Source organism: Bombina bombina, chromosome 1, assembly GCF_027579735.1.
Source record: "Bombina bombina isolate aBomBom1 chromosome 1, aBomBom1.pri, whole genome shotgun sequence".
Classification (NCBI taxonomy): domain Eukaryota; kingdom Metazoa; phylum Chordata; class Amphibia; order Anura; family Bombinatoridae; genus Bombina; species Bombina bombina.
Window position 1 is genome coordinate 1,233,047,363 of NC_069499.1, and position 27,007 is coordinate 1,233,074,369.

At 36.1% G+C, this 27,007-nt stretch overlaps 1 protein-coding gene across 1 annotated transcript in view; it reads left to right on the top strand.

Moving 5' to 3' along the window:
- Positions 1-9,908: 9,908 nt before the first annotated feature.
- LOC128647857 (WW domain-containing oxidoreductase-like) overlaps positions 9,909-27,007 on the top strand; it is a 54,495-nt gene continuing 37,396 nt past the window's right edge. The window contains exon 1 of the mRNA XM_053700568.1: positions 9,909-10,024. Coding sequence (XP_053556543.1) covers positions 9,989-10,024 — 36 coding nt within the window. The 5' untranslated portion in view covers positions 9,909-9,988. The remainder of the gene's footprint in view (positions 10,025-27,007) is intronic.

The window sequence follows — 27,007 nt, forward strand, 5'->3', positions numbered from 1 at the left end:
TTGTCAGTGGTCTATCGTATGCGTCTCATTGCAAGGAAAACCTTAATCGAAAGAGCCTGGCAACCTCTGATTTCAATTAGACTAACAGAGAAGAAAGGGCTCTGTAATATTCAACTTAATGACGCTGAAGGTGATGGTAATCTATTAATACAATTTCTTTCAGCAAGAAAAAAAATAGAATCTACATAGACGAGATATATGGAATTGTTATAGGACGTACAGTGGGAGATTGAGTGTGTGTTTGTTCTTTAAGCAATAAAAATCAATTTTTGAAAATAAGAACAAGTCATTCTACTAGATGTGCAACTGCAGGATCTTGTCTAGGACAATAAATCCTCTTCATTCACATTTAGGGAACAGAAAAAAAAACTAAAACCTTTTTAACTGAAGAAAGCAAAGTGCAGCCTGTGAATTCACTAATGACTTGTGTTTGGGATCATTAAGTGATTATATGCATGGAATGGTTATATTGCAAATAGCTACAACATATTTAAAGGACCAGTAAATACAGTACATTTGCATAATTAACATATGCATGATAAAAAGACAATGCAATTGCACTTAGTTTAAACTTCAAATGAGTAGTAGATTTTTTCAGCCAATCACAAACATATACATAAAATCTGTGAATTCTTGCACATGCTCAGTAGGAGCAGGTGACTGAAAAAGTGTAAATATAAAAAGACTGTGCACATTTTGTTAATGGAAGTAAATTGGAAAGTTGCTTAAAATTGCTACTCTATCTGAATCATGAAAGTTTAATTTTGACTTGAGTGTCCCTTTAAAGCAACAGAATTCACTGGTAATTTGTTGACGATGCCTTTAGTCATAGTTTTAACACTGTTAGCTTTCTGCTTTAATACTGTTAATATATTAGATGACAAATAAATAATTCCAGAGTTTAACTTCTCATCGACATTTTAAAAAGTTAGGAAATTCCTTATTTCACTACTTGATTTACAGAAATTCCAATACAAATGGTAAAGACTGCAAAAATGTATTTATTTAGAGGCACGTGAAAGTTAGACTTTTATGTCTCAGGTAGAGCAGATTTGCAAACCATAACATTGTCACAAAGAAAAAATAATTTGGTTCAATTTAGACCTAGGAAAAATGTGTTCACAAACATCTCCCTGTACAAATTATCTTCATTATACATTTATCTGTGCTAAAACAATGCACATAAACTCTATTTTAATGAGACATGAAACACAAACTTTCCTGATTTTAGACAGAACATGGGTTTTTCAGACACTTTGCAATTTACTTCTATTATCAAATTTAATTTGTTCTCTTGGCATCCTTTTGTTGAAAAGCATACCTTGATAGGCTTAGGAGACAAAATAAAAGAAGCACAAGAAAAAGGTGCTCTAAAGGTACAGTATCTCAATACATCAAACAGCTTCACACCAAAAAACTCAAAAGGAAATATACTCACAAACGTTTTTTACACTATAGTTAATACAAAACTAGCATTGGAAAGTTATCAGTTGTTTTCAGGCCCAGACTGGCCATAGATTCTACAGGGCAAATGCCAGGTCAGCTGGGCTCTTATGTGGGCCTTGCTGCTATATAGAAGCCCGACCCTCTCTTGAAGGGACAGTCAACACTAAAATTGTTTTTGTTTAAAAAGATAGATAACACCTTTACTACCTATTCCTTAGCTTTGCACAACTAACATTGTTATATTAATATAGTTTATATTATAAATTTCTGCCTGTTTCTAAGCTACTACAGACAGCCTCTTATCACATGCTTTTATTATTAGCTTTTCACACCTGTTGAGTTATTTAAGGGTCAGCACAACACAGCACTAATTGGCTAAAATGCAAATACAAAAAATAAATAACTAAAAAAAAAATATTTTAGTAGGATTAAAACCTATGACCCTCAGCTCAAACGTTTCTCTTTTATCAACATACCCATATGGGGTCCCTCTCTTTGGTCATATCCTCTCTGTTCTAAGGGCTCGATTTATCAAGTACATATACGCCCCTGTCCACCGCAGCTTGCCTCTGGCGGACAGAATATTTTGCGCTCGTGTGCAATGTCGCCTACCCACGCACAGCTAATCACGCGCAGGTAGGAGCTGTCAATCTCCCCGGTCGGATGAGACCGGGGAGATTGAAATTATCCACCTAAGAGGTAGAGACAGGGCCGTCTTTAATATTGACTGGATCCTGGGCAAAAAATTTCTTGCCCCCCCCCTACCCCATGCAATTTCGCTCTCCACCTCAACATCCCAAAATACAACTAAATCAATTTTTTTTTATTTTTTTTATTATTAGCCCAGCGGTGGATCATCCACTGCTGGACTAATCATTTAAAAAAATGAAATAAATTGCAATATGTGAAACTGGACCTAAGCAGTACAAATAAGTAAATAAATATATAAATTCCTCCACTGTGGATTAATTTAATATTCTTTTGAATGTTTCTGGTGTGAGGTTAGCTGGTTAAAGAGATTTAGGGCAGCCAACAGGAGCAAAGCAAGGTAAAGACTGAGGAGGAAGCATGGAGGTGCAGACAAATATAAGTTTACTGACTAGAACAGCAGAACTACTATGGGAAGCTGTAAAATCTGAGACAGAGAGAAAATAAAAACTATAAAAATAAACCTTACATTAATGTGTGAAGTATCAGCATAACACTATACCTCAGCCACAGCAGCACATGTCACTTCTTTGCTAGGAACAAGTTCCCTCTCACCCTGCACTAGACAATGCTGCATGGGGAGGGGCGTGTGTGCACTCACTTATTCTTCCCACTGATACCTTTCTACAAAGCACTGTTCCCCTAACAAACTTCAGTTAGTTGATCTTAGGGCCACAGCAGAAAGAGCAGGGCTAAGGGGACCAGCAGACTGGATGCTGTCTGTCCAAGGCTGCATGGATACAGTGTGAGATGAGTCACACAGCCTCAAGACTGAAGAGAGCAGTGTATGCAGCTGCACAGATGCTCACGTGCCTGCCGCTCCAGCTTTCTGCTGCATGCATCTACAGTCAGCCCTACCCAGAAACAATCCCCACAACCAGAGTAGTTACCTGGTACCCCAGTAGGACCTTTTCTGATGCAGTGGGAATGGCTGGATGCCGAGTTAGGGCTTTGCATTCAGTGCTGCACAGTGCACATCTAAAACAGCACATGACAATAGCTTGGCATGTCACATGACACCGTCACGGTCTGGCACAATTTAAAAAAAATATATATGTAAGCAGAGTACTTTTGACTGACAGTATTAGGACTGAATGTGTTTGTTCCCCATGTCACATCAGCAGTCGGGTATGAACCATAAAAAAAAATATTTTTTTTTTTAGGACTCTTGGGCCTCTCAACAGAGACTGGGCCCTGGGTTCTTGTGAGAGTGGGTTCTTGTGAGAACCTGCAGTTGCAGAGAAGAGAAGGGCTTGATAAATTGAGCCCTAAGGGCTCGATTTATCAAAGCCCTACGTCTGCAAGTTCTCACAAGAACTTGCTCGCCGTAATTTAACAAGCAGTGGTCACCAGACCGCCACTTACCTAACCTCTTCGCCACCTCTAAGGTGGCGAAATTCAATTTCCGCGGTCTAGTTTCGACCGAGGAGATTGACAGCTCCTGCCTGCGCGTGATTGGCTGTGCACGGGCAGGGGGCGGGATTGCACGTGAGCGCAAAATTGCGCTCGTGTGCAATGGTGATTACCTGCGGGTAATTTCGCCCCACCACAGGCAAGCTGAGGCATACAGGGGCGCTTATACGCGCCCCTTTCCTCCTCAGCTTTGATAAATCTAGCCTTAGAGTAGCCCTCTCTACAAGATCCTATAATGTGAAACAACATTGCTTAGTAAGCATCACGCGCAATTTGTAGAATTGTAACATTTAGAGGCAAATGCTCTTTAATACAAATTTGCTATTTCAACAGGCAACTTATTGCTCATGTTTATAGCACCCTTGTTGCCAGAGAGTCTACAATGTTATCAGCCTTCGCTGGCATCCACTATGTTAATATTTGTACAGTATATGTATTAGTAGCAAAATGGCAAAGTATATAAGGTATCAGAAACAATTAGCTAACTGCTTTTAATATAATAAGAATACATAATATGACCAGTTTGTTTGTTTTTCTACTTATAATTCAAATTGAGCACTTCAACACTGTCTGCAAGTCTAATAAAAAAATATTCCCTTGATCTCTGTCTTGTGTGCTTTGTCCCTTCATCTAATAAAGGCTAAATGCTGGTGGTATATTTATGTGTATAACTTCCTGCTGGCAATTATCATGTTGTACATTTTATGTAAACAGCTACATTATTCCATTGCAAGATTATATACAAGAGGTTACTGTTTGTATATAAAATACACACTCAAGATTAATCAAAGTCTTTGAACACAATACAATTTACAATAGAAAATACTGATTCAGTGGAAAGGAGACAATTGTCTGCACACAATTATTTCATCTTTATAAACACTTAAAGGGACAGCCAAGTTGGTCTGTTCACAAATTATCTCGTTCTCTAGGAAGGTCCAACCAACCTAGGCTGCATGATTTCTAAATAAAATCCCACTGTGATTTGGGCATTTATTACTACTAGATTTATATAGACTCTGCAGCTTTATTCTTCCTCAGACAAATATAAGTTATATTTGTTTACAGGTGAGCAGAAACACTTGTATTAGGCTGGATGCAATTACATTTTTGCAAAATTCTCCACTCATCTATGCGTTTAAACCCTAGGAAAGTGTTAAACAATCTCATCGGCCTTCTTCTGACACTTGTGCACGGCAGTATTTTTTTAAGCATTCTAGCAAGATGTGTTTGCAACGCGTTTAATGATAACTCTTCCTGTATAAACAATTCACCAAGTAATTTGACTAAAAGCATTTTCATACACTTTGCAAGTGAACTGCCAAGTATACTGCTGGGTATGGGTAGCATGCACATGCATCACTGTCCCTCATAGTCCAAGTCTGTGACATTGCTTCCACCTGGAGTGTGCACGAGACAGGAATGAGTGTTCACAAAAACTGCAGCCTTTTGCTCAGAAGGTTGTGTTTTGCAAAAGTAGTGATAGTTACTAGAAGTGTTTTTGCAGATGCAGCCAGAATACTATAGATTTCAAATTAGACTTTTTATGTCCCTTTTATAAAGAATCTTCAGGGGAGTGGAGAAAATACAAATTTCATGGACAAATTATAAAATATTTTATCTGGAATTTAATTGTGAGGTTAATGTTCCTATAAACCACATCTGTAGAGAAGATTATCCATTGATATGATATTGTTTCCTGTAAACAAGTATGTATTAACCTTTCACCTAAGCATACTGCACAGCTTCTTTAGATCTTGATATTCCATTTAAATAGATAATACAAGTTTCACAAGTAATAATGTGTTGTATTCTCCTTCCTATAAAATATTAATTTATTTCCATTCTAACTGCTTTGTTAGTAACTGAAGAAGCAACTAGTCTAAAATCATTTCTTATTAAACATAGATAATACTGTATATACCTGTAATTTTAAGAGCAAGATGATAGTCAAAATTAAATTCTCATGATTCAGATACAGCATTCATTTAAAAACAACAATAAAAACTTTCCAATTGACATTATCAAATTTACTTTATTCTCATACCTATGTAGGCTCAGGAGCAAGGACATATCAGTAGTGCTTGTAGCAATGCGTGTAACATACAGTATATATATAACATAAGGCAATTATAAATTGTTTTTAAGTACATTTTACTCTTTATCTGAATTATGAAACTCTTATTTTGACTTTCACATTCTTTTAAATGGATAAAAACAATTATTAAAGGGACATTAACTATAGGTATAGATAGTAGAATTGCATAATCAACAAGTGCATACTAAAAAGACAATGCAATTTACTTACTCTGAATTTTAAATGAGCAGTAGATTTTATCTGCCAAATTTGGAAAATAAACTTTGGCCCCATGTATGTGTCATGTGACAGCCATCGGCCAATAACAGAAGTATGCATGAATACACTGAACTCGTGCACATGCTTAATAGGATATTGGGTCTCAGAAACTGTGCACAATCTGATACGTGAATAGGAAAGTCTTTTAAAATTGCACGCGCTATCTAAATCTTTAAACTTTAATTTTGACTTTAGTGTCCCTTTATAAATATTATGTCGCTCTACACAGAGCATATCTACCAATTATACCTACAGCCCACCAGGGGCTGTGCTCTCTACAAGAAGGCAAATAAGTAGCTTAAAGGGACAGTAAACAAATGTTATTGTTTAAAAAGATAGATAATTCCTTTTTTTTACCATTCTCCAGTTTTACATAACCAACACTGTTATATTAATATACTTTTTACCTCTATGACTACCTTGTATCTAAACCTTTGCAGACTGCCTCCTTTTCTCAGATATTTTGACAGACTTGCATTTAAGGTAATTAGTGCTGACTCTTAATTAACTCCACTGGGGTGAGCACAATGTTATCTATATGGCACACATGAACAAACAGTACATGTTATTAGCTATTCATAGCCCGACTGTGAGATGAGATATGGACTACGGAGTCTTAGAAATCAGTCTATAAGCCTACCTAGGTTTAGCCTTTAACAAAAAATACCAAGAGAAAAAAGAAACTTTGAAGATAAAAGTAAATTGGAAAGTTGTTTAAAATGACATGCCCTATCTGAATCATGAAAATTTAATTTTGACTTTACTGTCCCTTTAACTTTTGAAGTGCTTACCAGGAAACACCTACAATAGCTCTAGTCAGTTTCCCGCCCATGTTCAGTAGAATACTACTGCTGCAAAAATCTTCTCCAAAAGTTCTGTAATGGTAGCCCCCTTATGTAGCGGATCTTTAATTGCACTAAGCTAAGCCCTTTATTACAAGCAAATGTATATTTCCAGTTCTAAAATACTTGCAGGTTTTTTTATCATAGAAAGCTGAAATCTTTTTACTACATGAACACTTTTCTGTACCAACCTAAAAAGGGATAGAGTGGCATTCCTAGATTACCTCATCCTGTTCCAGGTGAGGATTTGGCCAGTGACGGAAGCATACACAAGTATGTCTTCTACTGATTGGCTTACTGACTATACCCTTGTTTGGAGTGGCACATGAACACTTTTGACTATGTATGTTAAAAATAGTGTTAGATGGGAATTTATTAATGAAATAGAGCATTTTATTTTCACATTAGAACATCCAATGATTCATTAGCTAAGGTAAGAACATTTTCATTGTTTTTAAAATGGCATTTTTTTTTTACTTTGTAATGAGATTAATATTTCTGAGTTTCTATAGTGTGATAGGTGAATGTAAACATGTAATGCGCTAAGTATGTACATTAGCTTCTTACCCATTAAAACATCTGAACAATTAACTATCCTAACTTTAGACTATAGTGCTACATACATATTGTTGTTAGCTGTTAAAATCTCCATTAAACACACTTAGTCACCCCAGCAAATGTATTCAATGTGTTTGTTAATGTGCTTATTTCCATATTTACCTTGGATGTATGATATGAAACTCTACACCATTCAAACTCTAAGCATCTGTTACAGGAAAAGGTTTGACAGTACTTTTAAGGAGCGGTTTTAGTTTGCAAAACTGGATAAACATAGGTTTCAATATCAGCCAAAGATCACATACAGATGATTTGAAAAAACTACAAAATCATAGAGCAACTTCTTAATGTCGCTTTATATATTGAAATAAAATAATAACCTACAAAAAATAAAAATATCAAATATTATAAGGTTTTAAGATAGAACTGTAAATAGAAAATAAATAAAACTGCAATAAAAAAAATAAATCTATTTAATAAGGTAAAACTATATGATAGGGCTCCCTTACCATATGAAGCCAGATCGCCAATACAGATGGTGACACAGTGTCATTGTCTGTATTGGTGCAGTGGTGCTGGTGGGTGGTGTGGAGGGAAGGAAGGAGGGTGGGTGGTCCATCGTGGGAGGGGGGAGGGAGATGCAGGTGCCTACACTACTGAAAATAATTTGTAAGGAGAGATGGGTGGATGGGTACCTACACTACAGAAAAAGATGTGATGGTTATTGGGAGAATGTGGATCCCTATACTAAATAGCTGAATGAATTAAGAGGTAGGTGGGGAGGGTGAGGGGGAGCCCTACACTACAGAAATAAATAAATAAAAAATACACTACACATGAAATCCAGCTCTGAAAAGAATTGAATGCCACTGTAGCCGCCATCTTCCCAATTCGTCTGCGGCCCAATCGACCAAATGAACATCTCTTATAGCAATTTCAAAGTAGTCAAAAAACAATATTAATTTTAAAATTACTTTTTTATTGTTACTGCTGCATGATATAGAAAGGGGTACAGGAGCTATTTGCAGCTTAAGGTAAGACTTTAAGATGACTAAGGTATAGACTGTCCCTTTAAGTCCAACTAATTATGAAATAAACAGAGTTGCTGAGTGACAAGCAGATAACAAGACCCTTTACAAACAAACTAGGAGTTGGAATTCTGGAGCAGTAGTTCAAATAGTTTTTTGTTTTTGTTACATGAAACAAATTAAGTTTTCTAAGCTTCAGATCATTAATTTATCAATAAGTAATGTGTGACTTTTGTTTGCCTTTAATTTACCTAAGTTGACTGAACGCATTAAACAAGCAAAAGCACTTATAAATTAAATATTATATAAACATTACTGCTTTGAGTTCTAATTGACTTCGCTTTCATTTTCAGAGGATGAGGCAAAAAACGAATATTTCTCATGTTCTCAGTTTGCTATAGCGAAGGTTTTACAAGAATAAATTCAGCAATTTCTCATAAATGCAGTTAGTCATTGTCTTTATCCATATTTTCACAGGTTGCGTGGTGTATGACTGCGTGGGACGCTTACTGATAATTACAAATGGAAAAACATTTTGCAGGGTCCAATTTAATATAAATATTGTTTTGTATACTTTTTGCACGTATTTTTAAATTCAGCATATAATTAAATTCTTCATCCAGAATTTGTTTGATATCTATTACAACAGATTTAGCATGTTGTTCCATTATATTGATGTTGTATGTATTTTGCCCTCCAACCTATAAGTTTAAAACATTTGTACCCATGACAACAAAAAGCTAGGCAGTACTCCTAGGTAAGGATATCACAATATTTTTAAAGGGACAGTCTTTTCAAAATAAAACTTTCATGATTTAGATAGGTCATATAATTAAAAAAAAACTTTCCAATGTACTTTTATCATCAATTTTGCTTTGTTTTCTTGGTATTCTTAGTTGAAAGCTAAACCTAGGAGGCTCATATGCTAATTTCTTAGCCCTTTAAGGCCGCCTCTTATCTGAATGCAGATATAGATAACATTGTGCTCACGCCCATGGAGTTACCTAGGAGTCAGCACTGATTGGCTAAAATGCAAGTCTGTCAAAAGAACTGAAATAAGGGGGCAGTCTGCAGAGGCTTAGATACAAGGTAATTACAGAGGTAAAAAGTATATTAATATAACCGGGTTGCTTATGCCAAACTGCGGAATGGGTAATAAAGGGATTATCTATCTTTTTAAACAATAAAAATTCTGGTGTATACTGTCCCTTTAATGGTCTAACATTTGAAAAAAAAATGTGTTTAATTTTTTTTTTTATCCCTTATAATTTATGTATTAGTTTAGATTACTGTATTTACTGTCTACCATGCCAAACTGATAATTCTTGGGCCTATCATTACCCAGATCATAAGGTCAGCAGGATATAAGGGGTGTCAAATGTTGTGGGGTGTTTCAGTAGCATGCCATCTATCAAAGTTAGGGATCAAATTCAGTTCCTGTGGTGCTGAGTCTGGTGGGCACTTTTTCAAACCCCACTCTGTTGTTGCCAACTATGTGTGAAACTTGTCTGCTACTGTGTGATTGGAAAGTAAAGGAGGAGGGAATCCTTGTTAACTAACAAGATACTGTGTAGTCCTGCCAGGATGTTCTGCGAGATGAGACCCCTCTACAAGTCTCAGTTTTCCTGATGATGTAAATGATCGGAGATGGTGAGAGAGTTGGTATCCATAAGGTTTGTAGATGTTTTATTCCCTATGTACTATTTTGAATAATACACCTAAGTAACATATTGATTGCAGTTGTTTACGCATTTAAAGGTAATAATCTGACTCTAATTTATCATTAAGAATAGAGCTTTCCAGACAATTTATCTAAATTAAAGGGATAGAAGGTCAAAACTGAAATGTGCATAGGTGCATTTAAATTTTAAATATAATTGTTTTTGCATTATAGTTCCCTTAGTAAAAATGCTTCTAGTAAAAGTTATTACTGTTTTCAGAGGTATATACACAACGTATGTGGTTATTTTATAATATTGTGGCTTTGCCGTGCCTCTCTGAAAGAAATGCCTAGTACAACAAACTTGTATCCTAGAATAAGAGTTCCTATATACTGTAGCTTTCACCTGACACCTGTCAACTTTTTTTGTATGGATGTCTGCTTTAATGTAAATGATGCTATTGAAGCCACACAGCCTAACCGTACTATATTCTACACAGATATTGTTTGTTCATTGTAGTAGATACTTTATAGTTGTCCATAACTGGTGTCAGCAGAGGAGATATAAGGTTTTTAAAAGGGTATGCCCAGGTACTGCAAATAATGCAAATTTTAGTAACAAAATTACTATTTAATATGGTTTAAAACCATTAATTTTGCATGCAAACCTTTTTTTGTAATGTAGTGATTAATTACTAAGAAATATGTTATGCATTGGCAAAGAGATTACTTTAATCATGTTTAGCATAAATTGGACATAAAGATATTATGTGATTCATTTAAACATCATGAATTGTGGGCATAGCAATAAATGTGACTTCTTAAAATCTTACAGGGATACGCTGTAACCCATTCTGTTCTCTTGTGTCTATATATCCAGAGCATTCCTGATCTGCTGGCTGACATACCTTGTGTTCAATCTCTGTCCAGCAGATGATAGATTTACAGTTTGTTGTCCTCAGATAAATAAGAGGGAAACCCTATAGATCAGCACATTATAATGCTCTGGCAGCAGAGAGAAAGTTATTTATTTCTAAGTACAATTGATATTTCAGTCCTAAAAGCCAATGAAGTCAATATTGATATGTAAATAAACATCTTTCCCTGTGCAATTATAATACAATATGTGTTTGTTTTACATTTTAATTTTTGGCTGTTACAGATTAAATATACAAGTTTAACATTTAGCAGTTTGGCTATTTTGTTTTTGTAATTATATTCAAGAAAAAGAGACCAATATATAGCATCTTTTTACTGTTGGGGCAGTAAACAGAGCTATGAAAATTAGAGACACTATATATAAATAAATAAATATATAAATATATAAATAAATAAATATATATATAAATAAATAAATATATAAATAAATAAATAAATAAAGACAATAATAAACAATAGAATCAAAAGCTAAAAAGCACATAAGATAAACTTTATTCAGAGCAGTGATTCCTATATAACAGTTGTGTCCAACATTTCTTAAATCAGGGGCCACAATTGGAAATTATATTTTGGTTATAGTTATCTGTTTTCATCTTTGTTTTATTGAATTATTTTTTATTACAAAAATAAATCAAGGATTAAAGATATTGATAAAGGGACAGTAAACACAGTCGTCTAGATTTAGAGTTCTGCGTTAGCCGTCAAAACCAGCGTTAGGGGGTCCTAACGCTGGTTTTGGCCGCCCGCTGGTATTTAGAGTCAGTCAGGAAAGGGTCTAACGCTCACTTTCCAGCCGCGACTTTTCAATACCGCAGATCCCCCTACGCCAATTGCGTATCCTATCTTTTCAATGAGATCTTTATAACGCCGGTATTTAGAGTCTTGGCTGAAGTGAGCGTTAGAAATCTAACGACAAGACTCCAGCCGCAGAGAAAAGTCAGTAGTTAAGAGCTTTCTGGGCTAACGCCGGTTCATAAAGCTCTTAACTACTGTGCTCTAAAGTACACTAACACCCATAAACTACCTATGTACCCCTAAACCGAGGCCCCCCCACATCGCCGCCACTCTATTAAATTTTTTTAACCCTTAATCTGCCCACCGCACACCGCCGCCACCTACATTATCCCTATGTACCCCTAATCTGCTGCCCCTAACACCGCCGATCCCTATATTATATTTATTAACCCCTAATCTGCCACCCCCAACGTCGCCGCCACCTACCTACAATTATTAATTGTAACGGACCTCACCCCTACTATAATAAATGTATTAACCCCTAATCTGCCTCACTCTAGCCTCAAAAACCCTATAATAAATAGTATTAACCCCTAATCTGCCCTCCCTAACATCGCTGACACCTAACTTCAAGTATTAACCCCTAATCTGCCGACCGGACCTCGACGCTACTCTAATAAATGTATTAACCCCTAAAGCTAAGTCTAACCCTAACACTAACACCCCCCTAAGTTAAATATAATTTAAATCTAACAAAATAAAATAAATCTTATTAAATAAATTATTCCTATTTAAAGCTAAATACTTACCTGTAAAATAAACCCTAATATAGCTACAATATAACGAATAATTATATTGTAGCTATTTTAGGATTAATATTTATTTTACAGGCAACTTTGTATTTATTTTAACCAGGTACAATAGCTATTAAATAGTTAATAACTATTTAATAGCTACCTAGTTAAAATAAATACAAAATTACCTCTAAAATAAATCCTAACCTAAGTTACAATTAAACCTAACACTACACTATCATTAAATAAATTAAATAAATTAAATGCAAATACCTACAAATAAATACAAATAAATACACTAACTAAAGTACAAAAAATAAAAAAAGAAAGATTCTATCAGCCAATCGTAATTAAGGTAGGAAAAATCTGATTGGCTGATTGAATCAGCCAATCAGATTCAAGTTCAATCCGATTGGCTGATCCAATCAGCCAATCAGATTGAGCTTGCATTCTATTGGCTGTTCAGAACTTGAATCTGATTGGCTGATTCAATCAGCCAATCAGATTTTTCCTACCTTAATTCCGATTAGCTGATAGAATCCTATCAGCCAATCGGAATTCGAGGGACGCCATCTTGGATGACGTCCCTTAAAGGAACCTTCATTCGTCGGGAGTTCGTCGTGGAGGAAGGATGTTCCGCGTCGGCGGGATGAAGATGGAGCTGGAAGAAAGAAGATTGAAGATGCCGCTTGATAGAAGACTTCAGCCGGATGGATGATCTCTTCAGTCCCCGCTTGGATGAAGACTTCAGCCAGATGATGGACCTCTTCAGCCCCTGCTTGGATGAAGACATCGCCCGGATTGGATGAAGAATTCGGCTCGGCTGAGTGAAGACGACTCAAGGTAGGAAGCTCTTCAGGGGGGTAGTGTTAGGTTTTTCTAAGGGGGGTTTGGGTGGGTTAGAGTAGGGGTGTGTGGGTGGTGGGTTGTAATGTTGGGGGGGTATTGTATGTTTTTTCTTACAGGCAAAAGAGCTGTTTTCTTTGGGGCATGCCCCGCAAAAGGCCTTTTTAAGGGCTGGTAAGGTAAAAGAGCTTTACAATTTTTATTTTAGAATAGGGTAGGGCATTTTTTTATTTTGGGGGGGCTTTGTTATTTTATTAGGGGGCTTAGAGTAGGTGTAATTAGCTTAAAATTGTTGTAATATTTTTATAATGTTTGTAAATTATTTTTTTATTTTTTGTAACTTAGTTCTTTTTTTATTTTTTGTACTTTAGTTAGTGTATTTATTTGTATTTATTTGTAGGTATTTGTATTTAATTTATTTAATTTATTTAATGATAGTGTAGTGTTAGGTTTAATTGTAACTTAGGTTAGGATTTATTTTACAGGTAATTTTGTAATTATTTTAACTAGGTAGCTATTAAATAGTAAATAACTATTTAATAGCTATTGTACCTGGTTAAAATAAATACAAAGTTGCCTGTAAAATAAATATTAATCCTAAAATAGCTACAATATAATTATTCGTTATATTTTAGCTATATTAGGGTTTATTTTACAGGTAAGTATTTAGCTTTAAATAGGAATAATTTATTTAATAAGATTTAATTTATTTCGTTAGATTTAAATTATATTTAACTTAGGGGGGTGTTAGTGTTAGGGTTAGACTTAGCTTTAGGGGTTAATACATTTATTAGAGTAGCGGCGAGGTCCGGTCGGCAGATTAGGGGTTAATACTTGAAGTTAGGTGTCGGCGATGTTAGGGAGGGCAGATTAGGGGTTAATACTATTTATTATAGGGTTTTTGAGGCGGGAGTGAGGCGGATTAGGGGTTAATACATTTATTATAGTAGCGGTGAGGTCCAGTCGGCAGATTAGGGGTTAATAATTGTAGGTAGGTAGCGGCGACGTTGGGGGGGGCAGATTAGGGGTTAATAAATATAATATAGGGGTCGGCGGTGTTAGGGGCAGCAGATTAGGGGTACATAGGGATAACGTAGGTTGCGGCGGTGTACGGAGCGGCAGGTTAGGGGTTAAAAATAATATGCAGGGGTCAGCGATAGCGGGGGTGGCAGATTAGGGGTTAATAAGTGTAAGGTTAGGGGTGTTTAGACTCGGGGTTCATGTTAGGGTGTTAGGTGCAGACTTAGGAAGTGTTTCCCCATAGGAAACAATTGGGCTGCGTTAGGAGCTGAACACTGCTTTTTTGCAGGTGTTAGGTTTTTTTTCAGCCCAAACTGCCCCATTGTTTCCTATGGGGGAATAGTGCACAAGCACGTTTTTGAAGCTGGCCACATCCGTAAGCACCGCTGGTATTTAGAGTTGCAGTGGCGGTAAATATGCCTGTACGCTCCCTTTTTGGAGCCCTTCTGTGAACTCTAAATACCAGCGGTATTTAAAAGGTGCGGGGGGAAAAAAAGCATGCGTAGCTAACGCACCCCTTTGGCCGCAGAACTCTAAATCTAGCCGAGTGTAATTACAAGACTTTTCTATTGTGTTGCTATAGAATAACATATAAGCCAAGTCTTAATGGTTCTAATAACAAATTAAAGGAATATGAAACCCCAAAAATGTATTTTGTGATTCAGACAGAGCATACTATTTAAAAAAAAAATAATACAATTTACTTCTTTTATCAAATTTGCTTCATTCCCATGCTATTCTGTGTGAAAAGATACATATGTAGTCATCTGGAGCACTACATCCTCTGCCCCTTTACCAATTTCTGTTGTGGTGCCACAAGGCTCTGTCCTTTGTCCCCTTCCCTTCTCAATCTATGCGTCCTCATTAGGTTCCTTAATAAAGTCCCACTGGTTTCAAAAACATTTGCATGCTGATGACACCCAAATCTACCTTTCTGCACCAGAGCCATCCCCTTCCTTGCTAACTCATGTCTCAACTGTCTTTCTAATTTCTCATCTTGAGCTAAATCTCTTCAAAACTGAGCTCCTTAACCCCTTAATGACCACAATGTACCCTGTATGTCACTGGTCGTTAAGGGGTTTTTCAGGACATAATAGCACAAGTCTAGCAAGAACACGCTATTAATGGCCTCCCTCCAGCAGGCTTTGTGGAATAGAGCAGTCTCAACGCTGGTGGCAAGACCGCGCTATAAAACAATCAAGTCCCAAAAAAAGGCCAGCGACATACAGGGTACGTCGCTGGTCCTTAAGGGGTTATTTTCCCACCTTCTTCCAAAATCACCCCCCCCCCCCATTTTCTATAACTGTTGATAATTCCATCATTACTCCAACCCTACATGCAAATGTCTTGGGGTCACACTTTCTTTCATTTCTCACATTCAGTTTTAGGCCAATTCCTACCGCTTCCAACTTAAATACATCTCCAAATTTTTACATTTCCTTACACAAGACACAACTAAAATTTGAATCCACTCTTTCATCCTTTCCCGCCTTGACTACTGCAACTCTATACTCTCTGGTCTCCCTAGCTGCCGTCTAGCTCCTTTACAATCCATAATGAATGCCTCTGCATCTTCCTTACACGTCACTATTCACCTGCTGCCCCTCTCTGTTAATCCATTTACTGGGTTCCTATAGCCTCCAGAACTACACACAAAATTTTGACTCAATAGCACTGCTCCCCAATATATCTCAGACTTTGTCTACAGATACTCTCCCTCCCACCCCCTTTGCTCTGCTCGCAAACTCCTACTCTCCTCCTTTCTTGTTACCTCCTCAGATTCCCATCCACGGGACTTCTCCAGACTGGCCCCTATTTTGTGGAACTCTCTACCTCGCTCCACAAGATTCTTCCCTAGTTTTGAAAGTTTTCAAGTGCTCCTTAAAGACTCTACTGTTCAGGGATGCATATAACATATGCTAACAATTTCTAACCTCAGTTTCTTTCCTTCTTTGTTATCCCCTTTAACCTCCTTAGCATGAAAGATTCCAGCTGCTTGCAGATCACCTTCATGAAAACTGACTACAACATTGCATCTTTTGGCAGGGTTCTCTACCCACTTGATCCCTATAAATATTACCTTTGTTTATAGTGCTGCTTAATCTGTTGGCACTCTACAAATAACTGATAATAATAATACATGTTAGGAAATAGTGCAGCCATTTAGTGCTCTTGCAAAACTGCTGTCATACAATGCTTCAGAAATGGGCTGGCTACTAAGCATAAGTCACTGCTTTTCAACAAAAGATACCAAGGGAACAAAGAAAAATTTATAATAGAAGTAAACTAGAAAGTTATTTAGAATTGCCTGCTCTGTCTGAATCATGAAATATTTTTTGGGGGGTTTCATACTCCTATCTGCAATTATTTTTCAATATCCACTCACCATTTGCCTTATTTGGAAATCTGGGGGTTAGTCAGCAAACTACCAGGCAAGCCACAGTCATAAAGTTAGTAAAAAAATTCATTATTAGCAGTTGTTATCAGTTAAAGTCAATTAGGGACAGATATCTAGCAGATTTAGCCTTGAAAAGTAAGGCGGATGCATTTCAAGTTCTGAGTACTAGAAATTGTTCAATTTTAAAGGGTCACTCAAGTCAAAATCAAACTATCATTATTCAGATAGAGCATTCAATTTTAAACAACTTTCCAATTTACTTCCATTAAAAAAAGTGCACAGTCTTTTTATATTTAAACTTTTTGAGTCACCAGCTCCTACTGAGCATGTGCAAGAATCCACAGAATAAGTGTATATGCATTTGTGATTGGCTGATGGCTGTCACATGGTACATGTATGCATTTGTGATTGGCTGATGGCTGTCACGTGAGACAGGGGGAGTGGAAATAGACATAACTTTTAAAATTGTCAGAAAAAAAAATCTACTATTCATTTGAAGTTCAGACTAAGTGCTATTGCATTGTATTGTTATCTTGCATTTGTTGATTATGCAAATCTACTGTGTTGTCTGGTCCTTTAAGAGCTAAATTACATGAAAAGGGGGCAAAAAATGAAAATGTATTGCAAAGTAGTTTCATTACTAAATATTTTGTGCTAGATTACAAGTGGAGCGCTAAATGATTGTGCACCCTTCATGTTTAATTAAAATTACAATAAAGCAATTGTTTTCTCTGTTATTATTATCAGTTATTATTATTAATGTTATCTGTTATTTGTAGAGTGCCAACAGATTCCACAGCGATATTTGGATCCAGTAAAGGGCATTTAAAAAAATGTATTACTTGTTTTTTATTTATTAAACAAAAGGATGTTCCTTACTGAAACAAAGGCCATTTTTTATACTACTCTGCCATGTCATTGGCCAATAAAGTTGTGGGAGTTGTTCTAATCAGCCAGTGAACTTTTATCTTCCTAAACTTTTTACACTAATGTTCACTTGTTTACTTCCTGTTAGTTTCAAAGTCAAAATGAGTACCTGTAACACCTATTTTGATAGAAACATTTTTTTAAATATGAAAATTACATTTGCATTATAAATTATTTTTTTAATTGAATGCGCTTTTACCTCATTTAGAATTACAACTCTTTGATTTTGATAAGGCCTGATACGGTCTCTTTGTATGGCGCAAAATGTTGTGTGGGGATTATAAATTAAGGCATTTGGTATTGTACATTTATGTGTGCGTTATTTACGTGCTGAACTTCCAGAGCTCTCCAAACCCACACATACACGTCATGGAATTCTCTATTTTGTATCATGTATTCACAGGGGACTAAAGAAAATCAGAAATGAGTTCATTACTCATCAGGGAATTGCTCAGACAATTGTGACTTTGACTACACTTATTTTGTGTCATCGAGTGCATGTTTAACAAAATGTGCCAACACTATTTACATTTTGTAATAGTCATTTTACCAGTAGAGAAGAAATTAACTTTATTTTACATAGAAACACACTGTATTGTATACTAGGATAGTAGACCCATTCAATGTCTATTATTCATTCATAAAAAGGTCAGATTTCTTTATTTTCCGGTAATTATTGGATTCTATCGCTTTGTTTGTCTATACCACTTGTGCTTCCATTACTCTGCTACTCTTCTTGTAAAATAGTTTTAGCTATCAAGTCAGATTACATTCATTTAGATATATTGCCAAAACAGCTGTACTGAACCTGAAATCCTTTTATTGAACCCACAGCCACTGTGTAGGATAAGATGAATTAATGGGATATTGGGCATAGTGAGGTGCTGTAGGTGTTTTATGGTACATTAAAGAGGATGGGTGTATTATGGGGGTACAAACTTATAATTACAAGGAAGAAAACGGTGCTGCAAGGGATGCTCTAAGGGGGTAACATTAGTCCCCTGTGCTGCCAGTTTACCAGAGTTTTAGAGTTTATTATTGACCTGTAGTTTATTATTGAATAAAACCTTGTATGTAATGTATATGGTAAGAGACAAAGATTCCAAAATATGGTCTGTGGTCCTGAGATTCTCCTGAAGTGCTTTAGAATTTTAAATGACAGGATTAGGACCTTCGCATGAATCTCAATACTTCTTAGGGCCCAGTATATTTATACAAACCTAGGAACCAAAGTTACAAGCATTAATCAAAAACTTCAAATGTTTTATTTTAATGCCTTACCCTTAACTATATGAGTCAGTCTTACATTTAGGTCAAAGCATGATAGAACGTCTGTAATATTTCCAATCAGTTGCGGTAAAATGTTAATTTGCTATTTAAATATTTCAGAGTGTGCTTGTAATCAAAACTTTGAGTGTGAACAAGCATTGCGTCTGTCTTCTTTCAAACTCTGTTTGGTGACTTTACCAGCGTTTAATACACTAAGGGACCAGACTGTAAACTAAGGTTTTTCTACTCCTTCCCTAAGAACCCACTAGCAGGTCAGATTTTCAGGATGTGTGAAGTACAATTTGAGTGGCATAATCCCCTGTTCAGTAACTGAGGTTATCTGACCTTTTTGCATCAGAAGCAAGTAATTCTTAGTGGGTCCTAGGGACTAGAGTTGGTAACTGCCGTATCAATTTTCTTATCATAGATTTCCTGTTCTACAGAACAACATGTAAGATTACTAGATTGTCATTATTTTTCCCTCAACTTTAAAAAACCCTTTGTAATATGTAAAAGGCAGCTTTCAGAGAATAAAAGACATCTTGTAAATTCAGAGTTCCCTTAAACCCCTAGATTTAACACATTGCTACACATTGCATTGCAGATCTGTCTTGCAACCAAGTGGTTAATAAAACAGGATAATACAGTGTTACACTGAATAGTCTCACGTGTTCCTGTCTGTTCACAGTCTCCATTGGCACTCACAGCTTATAGCTTTTTTCCTTTTCTTTTTCTTTTTTTCTTTCTCAGAAGGACCTAAAACATAGCTGGGATGGAACCCCCACTATTAGTCATGTGATTGTAGTCACTGTTTGGCAGTGCTTTTGGTTGAGCAAATTAGCCTGAAGTGTTATGCCCTTGGCTGGCAAATCCTTTTAACCCGGTCGAATGGATAACGTGAATACCTAGATTGTTCTTGTGTCTGTTATTCCCTGGTGTTTATCTGGTTGAGCTGTCACTCAAGCTATTATAGCCCCAAAGCACACTGAAATCGCTTGTCCACTCACAAAAGCTCAGTCTGTTGATGATAAGCTAAACAAAACGGGAGAAAGGCTTCTGCCAGAGAACTGAGCAATGAACCTTAATGCATCAGGTGTAAACACAATGAGACCCTGCTAATGTGCAAATACACTTCATTTTTGTATAATAAAGGTGCAGATCCACTTAACGTCTTGAAAACATTCAGTCATATACCACTGTAGCTACTGTTTTTTAAAATAATCATATGTTGTTATCTAGTACAATATTTAATTATTAGTTTGTAATTGCCACCGTGGACAAAAATAACAACTTGAGTAATTAACTTAATTATTTGTCATCTTAAAGGGACAGTATACTATAAAATTATTTTTCCCTTAATGTGTTTCCAATTACTTTTTTTACCAGCTGCAGAGTATACAATGTATGAGATTTGCTTTTTTAAGGCTTATTTGTGTATATGAATTAGCTGATTTTGTGTTTTAAAGCCACAACTAAATAAAATGGGTTGAGCTTGTAGGTATAATCAGATCTCATTAATGTATCACATTGTGTAAATATGCATGCTTCTTTATCTTATATCTGTCCATAAACTAATCACCAATGCTTGGATAGAACAATGGAAAATTAACATTGTATTACCTTATCTCTTCTATAACCCACTGGGAGTGTAATTTCTTCTACTGGCTGTGTTAAAGGGACAGTTCACCCAAAAACTTTCTCCCCTTTAAATTATTCCCAATGATCCTTTTTACCTGCTAGAGTGTATTAAATTGGTTGCAAGTAGCTCCTTTACTCATATTTCAGCATTTGAAATAGCTGATTTAGCTTGTGGTTTCCCAACCTATACTGAAAGTTTAGATACTGGCGTATACGCTATTGAATAGCCTAAGTAAACACAGCCAGCAGAAGAGATTACACTCTCAGTGGGGGGCATGATAGTTAAGTAATAAAATGATAATTTTCCATTGTTCTCTCTATGTATTGAGCTTTGGTGTTCCAGACAAATATAAGATAAGGAAGCAAGTCTGTGTACATAAAAGTGATAACATAATGAGATCTGATATTACCTGAAGCTCAACCCATTGTAATAGGCTGTGGTTTCAAAGCACAAAACCAGCTACTTCAGATACACAAATAAACCCAAAAATGCAATTTCTCAAATATTTTATACTCTGCAGTTGGTATAACAAGTCATTTAAAATACATTTATGGAAAAACAATTTTACAATGTACTGTCCCTTTAACGCAGCTTGGCCTCCAGACCAAAAACTTTCAGGATGGATGGGGATACCAGAGGCTAAATAAATGATTTCATATGCCAGTATAAGGGTAATGGAAATACTTGTAAACAATTAAATATACACTCTAGCAGGTAAAGTGGATCATTGGGAACAAATTAAAGGGGAGACATTTTTTGAGTAAACTGTCCCTTTAAGCAGTAGGTACAGTGAACTAAAATCATGCTATCTTTACAATAGATGATTGAATGATAACAGAAAACCCAAAATAACAGTTTATGCACTTCTTTTTTATTTATTTTATTTTTGAACATGCATAAAAAAAAGTTGTTTACTAAATGTTTAAGCACCTTTTAAATATTTTAAAATATTTGTGAACTTTTTCAGTTTAGGTTGTATTATTTAATGAATTGCTATTAAACCTTGGAGTAGCTAAAGCTGTAATAATAACTTAATTTTTTTTATTAGTTTTCTTCATTTTTTTTGGAGTCCCCTTTTTTCATTTTCTTTTTTTTTTGCGTGTTTGTTTCAAGAAAATGTTAAAATAACATGAGATTAGTTTGATAAAAAAGATATTTAATTCAGTTAAGAAACAGGCAATGAAAAACGTTAACCCATTTGACATTAAAAATGTCAGTGTATATAATATTCTTTTAGAAGCAATTTTGCTATAAACACTGATTTTGTAAAAAAAAAAAAAAAAGCTATTAAGTGACAAACTAAAAAAATGAGCTGTTTGCAAACAATTTAATACACTCAATCAGGTAATATAAATCACTGGGAATATATTAAAGGGAGGGCATTTTACAATACACTGCCCCTTTAAGGACTTGTTGCCAAAGCACTGCAATGCATTGCAGTTTCCTGGTAGCCCAGAGGCTACTGAACCTACAGTGTGAGCTGTGTTTCATCAAGCACTTGTTAATCATTATATTAGTCTCTAATATACTAATGCACTCATCTGGCAGACGTTTTGTGCCAGTCCTGCCTCCCACTACAACTCTACTCACTCATAGTCACTGCCACTTGCAGGTTGAGATCATTTGCAAATGGGTCATTTATCATTATGAGTCTTTGCCTATCACAGAAACAGGCAAGAATGATTAGAGCCTAATTAAGGTTCTGGGTTTTATGAAACATAAGAAGACAAAAAAATATACAGAACACCAGACAATCTGTGCATTTAAAGTTATATACACAAATATTATTATTACATTTTCAGATTTAGAAAGATTTTAAACCCAGACAGAGCACACAATTTTAAACAACTTTCCAATGTACTTCTATTATCAAATTTGCTTCATTTTCTTGGTATCCTTTTTTGAAGGTGCAGCAATGCACTACTGGGAGTTAGCTAACACACTGGGAGAGCCAATGACAACAGGAATTTAAGTGCTACCACCAATCAGCAGCTAGCTCCCAGTAGTGCATTGTTGCTCCAGAACTTACCTAGGTATTCTTTTCAGCAAAGGATACCAAGAGAATAAAGCTAATTAGACATCTTTTTGGTTTCAAGTCCCTTTAAACACTAGCTGTTATATAATAAAGAATCAATACCAGAGTGGTTCCAGACCATATAATTTGAGATGATAGTAAACGTGTCCAAAAAGGAAAATTGTGTGTGTGTGTAGTACGGTAGCTACTAGCTATTGGTATTACATTTTTTTTAATTCTCTCACTTTCTCCTTCTACAAAATTGATTTTAGCTGTAAACAATCACCTATGTTCTGAGGTTCCAGATTTCTGGAACAGTAGTTCAGCACAAACATGCAAAAGCTAGAGAAGAGCAAGGACATGGGTGAGACAGACAGATGATTACACACACAGAGGGAGAAAAAGATCAAAATAGAGGATGAAGAAAAAAAAGTCAGTACTAAAGTGAAGGATGCAAATAAAATGTGCAGAGAGTGGGAAGCAGTGGTTGTTCTATGGGGTGCACCCCAAGTCTCAGAGGCGCCAATGTGTATACATTTGTAGGCAGTACATTTTATTTACACTACATGACTAGAACAAAGGGAATGTGAGAAAAGGGAAAGTATGTAAACAACTGTATTATAGTATAGTATTGTAGTATAAAATGATGATCCCACCCACCTATAAAAACGTTGCCCTATGGGGCACTATGCTACCTTTAATAGCACCCTCCTAATTTTAAAGGGTCAGTAAACACTTTGATTGTCATAAAATTTTGCCCATTTTCTTTTTAATTTATTAGGATAACTGGGAATTTTCACTCCTCAAAAAACACAATCCTAACCTTGCCACATGTGCTCCTAATTTGCAGTTTGTAATCTTATCTTTTTTACTGAAGCTAAACAACAAAGATTTTGTTAACATAATGACAGTAGCAAGCCTTGTCCTCTTTATGTTAAAATCCAGTCTGGCTCCTTCAAATAAAGAAACTGGTGGGTGGAGTTTGACCATTGAAAACTAATTGCAGCAAGCAAGGTGTTATTCAATTTTAATTTAAGGAAATTATTAAATGACATACATTGGGACAACGTATTCTTGAATAAAAGCACAGAGGATAAATGGATAACATTTAAAATGGTGTAAAACTAATATACACATAAACACATACTACATGGTTATAAAAGTAAAAGAAAAAAATCCAAACCAATGACTAAGTACAAATGTGTTAAAAAAATTATTGAAAAATGTAGGGCACCTAAGGAATGTAACAAAGCATTCAAAAAAAGCAATCAAATTTGACTAAATTGAAAATCAAAGAATGCTAAGCCAAACCCTAAAATATTTTTTAAGTATATAAATGTCAAAAAGAAAAATATAGGTACATTAAAATGTGTATAGGGTAGCATGGGTAACAGTTACATGAAAAAGGCAGAGGTACTAAACCAGTTAGTTCTTTTCTTCAGTATACCCAAGAGAGGAACCCATGGGAGATATATTGAAACAAACTAGAACATACATACCCATACCAATAACTGGGTTATCTCTAGAGGATATCAGGAAAAAACTGTATAATATTAAGGTAAATAAAACTCCAGGCCCAGATGGAATACACCCAAATGTTTTAACGGAATCTAGCACTGTTATAGCCAAACCTCTACTCTTAATTTTTCAAGACTCATTATCCTCAGGTATAGTACACCAGGACTGGCGTAAAGCTGATGTGGTGTCACTTTTTAAAAAGGGAAGCAGGGCTGATTCAGGAAGCTATAGACCAGTTAGTCTGACATCAGTAGTGAGCAAAATACTTGAAGGGATTATAAGGGATTACATTGATGAGTATATTAGTATAAACAAGATTGTGAGTTCAAATCAGCATGGTTTTATGAGAAATAGATCATGTCAAACTAATCTAATTAGATTATATGATAAAGTAAGTAAAATATAGATAAAGGGTAATCAGTTGTTGTGATATACTTGGATTTTGCAAAGACATTTTAAACAGTGCCACATAAGAGATAATTGTACAAAATTAAGGGACTGGGAATAGCTGAGACTATTAGCTCATGGATAAATAACTAGGTAAAAGACAGGGAGCAATGAGTAGTAGTAAATGGATCATACTCAGATTGAACTAATGTGATCAGTGGATTCCCCAGGGATCAGTACTGGGCCCTGTTCTTTTTAATATTTGTATTAATTATTATTATTATCGGTTATTTGTAGAGCGCCAACAGATTCTGCTGCTCTATAAACATAGGCGGTATACAAGGTAACATTTATAGGGATCAAATGGGTAGCGGGCCCTGCCAAGATTTGCACTGTTGTAGTCAGCTCTTATGAAGGTGATCTGCAAACAGTTGGGTTTTTAGGCTTAAATGCTAAGGGGGTTCATGGCGGATAGCAAGAGGAACTGGTAAAGTATTAGGAAAGGTTAGTGTAGGTTGTATGCATCCCTGAAAGTCTTTATGGAGCGCTTGAAGCTTTTAAAACTAGCGGAGAGTCTTGTGGAGCGAGGCAGAGAGTTCCACAAGATGGGAGCCAGTCTGGAGAAGTGCTGTTAACGGGAATGTGAGGAGGTGACAAGAGAGGAGGAGAGTAGGAGGTAGTGAGCAGTGCGAATGGGACGGGAGGGAGAGTATCCGGAGACAAGGTCTGAGATATAGGGGGGAGCAGGCAGTACAGTTGAGGGCCTTGTATGTTAGAGTCAGAATTTTGTGTTTAATCCTGGAGACAAGAGGAAGCCAGTGAAGGGATTGGCAGAGAGTTGCAGCAGATGAAGAGTGATGTGTAAGGAAGATGAGCCTGGCAGAGGCTTTTATTATGGATTGTAAAGGAGCTAGGCGGCAGCTAGGGAGACCAGAGTGGACGGAGTTGCAGTAGTGAAGGCGGGAAAGGATGAGAGAGTGGATTAAAATCTTAGTTGTGTCTTGTGTAAGTAAATGTCTAATTTTAGAGATGTTTTTAAGGTGGAACTGACAGTCTTTAGCCAAGGATTGAATGTGAGGAGTGAAAGAAAGATCTGAGTCAAATGTGACCCCAAGACATCGGGCATGTGGGGTAGGGGTGATGATGATTAATGACTTGGAGCAAGGATTTAATAGCAACATCTCTATTTTTGCAGATGATACAAAGGGGGTTGAATCACTACTCTTTATGTGTGTTACTGGCAACCAAACAGGTACATTTATTGATTTGTATGTTACTCACAGCAAAGGTGCACAATGACTGTCAAAAATATGTACGGCAGGATAAAAAGTGGTAGCTCAGGTACAGATATTAAGGGAGAGCTCTGTGCAGTAATTTTGTGGAGAACATCTGGCTACCCTATTCATAACGCTTAAAGGAACAATCTCCAACTGTAAGACAGTCGTCATTTTACAAGTTGAATTGCTCTCAAATGTTCACAGATATACCCAATTTGCATCCTGCTGTATACGTGTTACAGTCTGATACTCTAATTTGACCCATCAAACCATCCAGTCAGAGTCTTGCACAAAGAGGTTAATGAACTCAACACCTCTACTATACACTGAATGTCTAGAAGTGAAGCTATGAGCTCACTATTTATTAATAAACTTTCAAATACAACTGAGGGATGTCTTCAGAGCTGTGTAACTGTATCTTATTAGTAAGATGCACATTTTGGTAATTGCTTTATCTGAAAAAATGACTACTGTGTATGCACCTTAGTTCCTTTATATCTTATACACTAGCAGTGGATGATGTTTTTCAGTGTAATCCAGCTATGCAAATGCAGGGCCGGCTCAAGATATTGTGCTGCCTGGGTCCAAGAATGCAATGACGCCCCCCCCCCATAGTAACATTACTTATTAACATATCAACCTACTAAGATACACAGCAGGCAAATGTATGTACCCCTGATTCAAGCCAAACTGGTAGCTGTAAGAGGCGCCAACAATACAAACTGATGTGCTTAGTAAACCAATAATATGAATATATACAAATCCTTAAGCAAATATACAACAAATATATAAAAAAATGTCTGTAATAGCATTTAATATTATATCAATTAAATAGTGTTACTAACTAATGTGTCAGTTATATCAATTGTATGATGACTGCAGTGTCAGTATAAGATGCTGACCATAAGTAGACAAACAATAACAAATCCAAACATGCAAAATGTGACAGTGATACAATCAAAAGTGCTATGACAGAGTGTCTGAGAAGACAATAACACAGAAGTGTCCCTTAGAAGTTTAATCCAGTCCAGATGGTATCACAGATCAGGCAGCTCCTCTAATGTGTCATGCCACGGCACAAAAAAAGATAAATCTAGAACAAGAAGGATAGAGGGCACCACATAGTGCAGATCAAACAGGAAACCAGCAATTGTCACTATAGGTGCTGATAGAATCTTACTCACGTGATGAGGAGCACAAGTGTGCAAAATAGGCAGGCCGGAACCAAAGTGT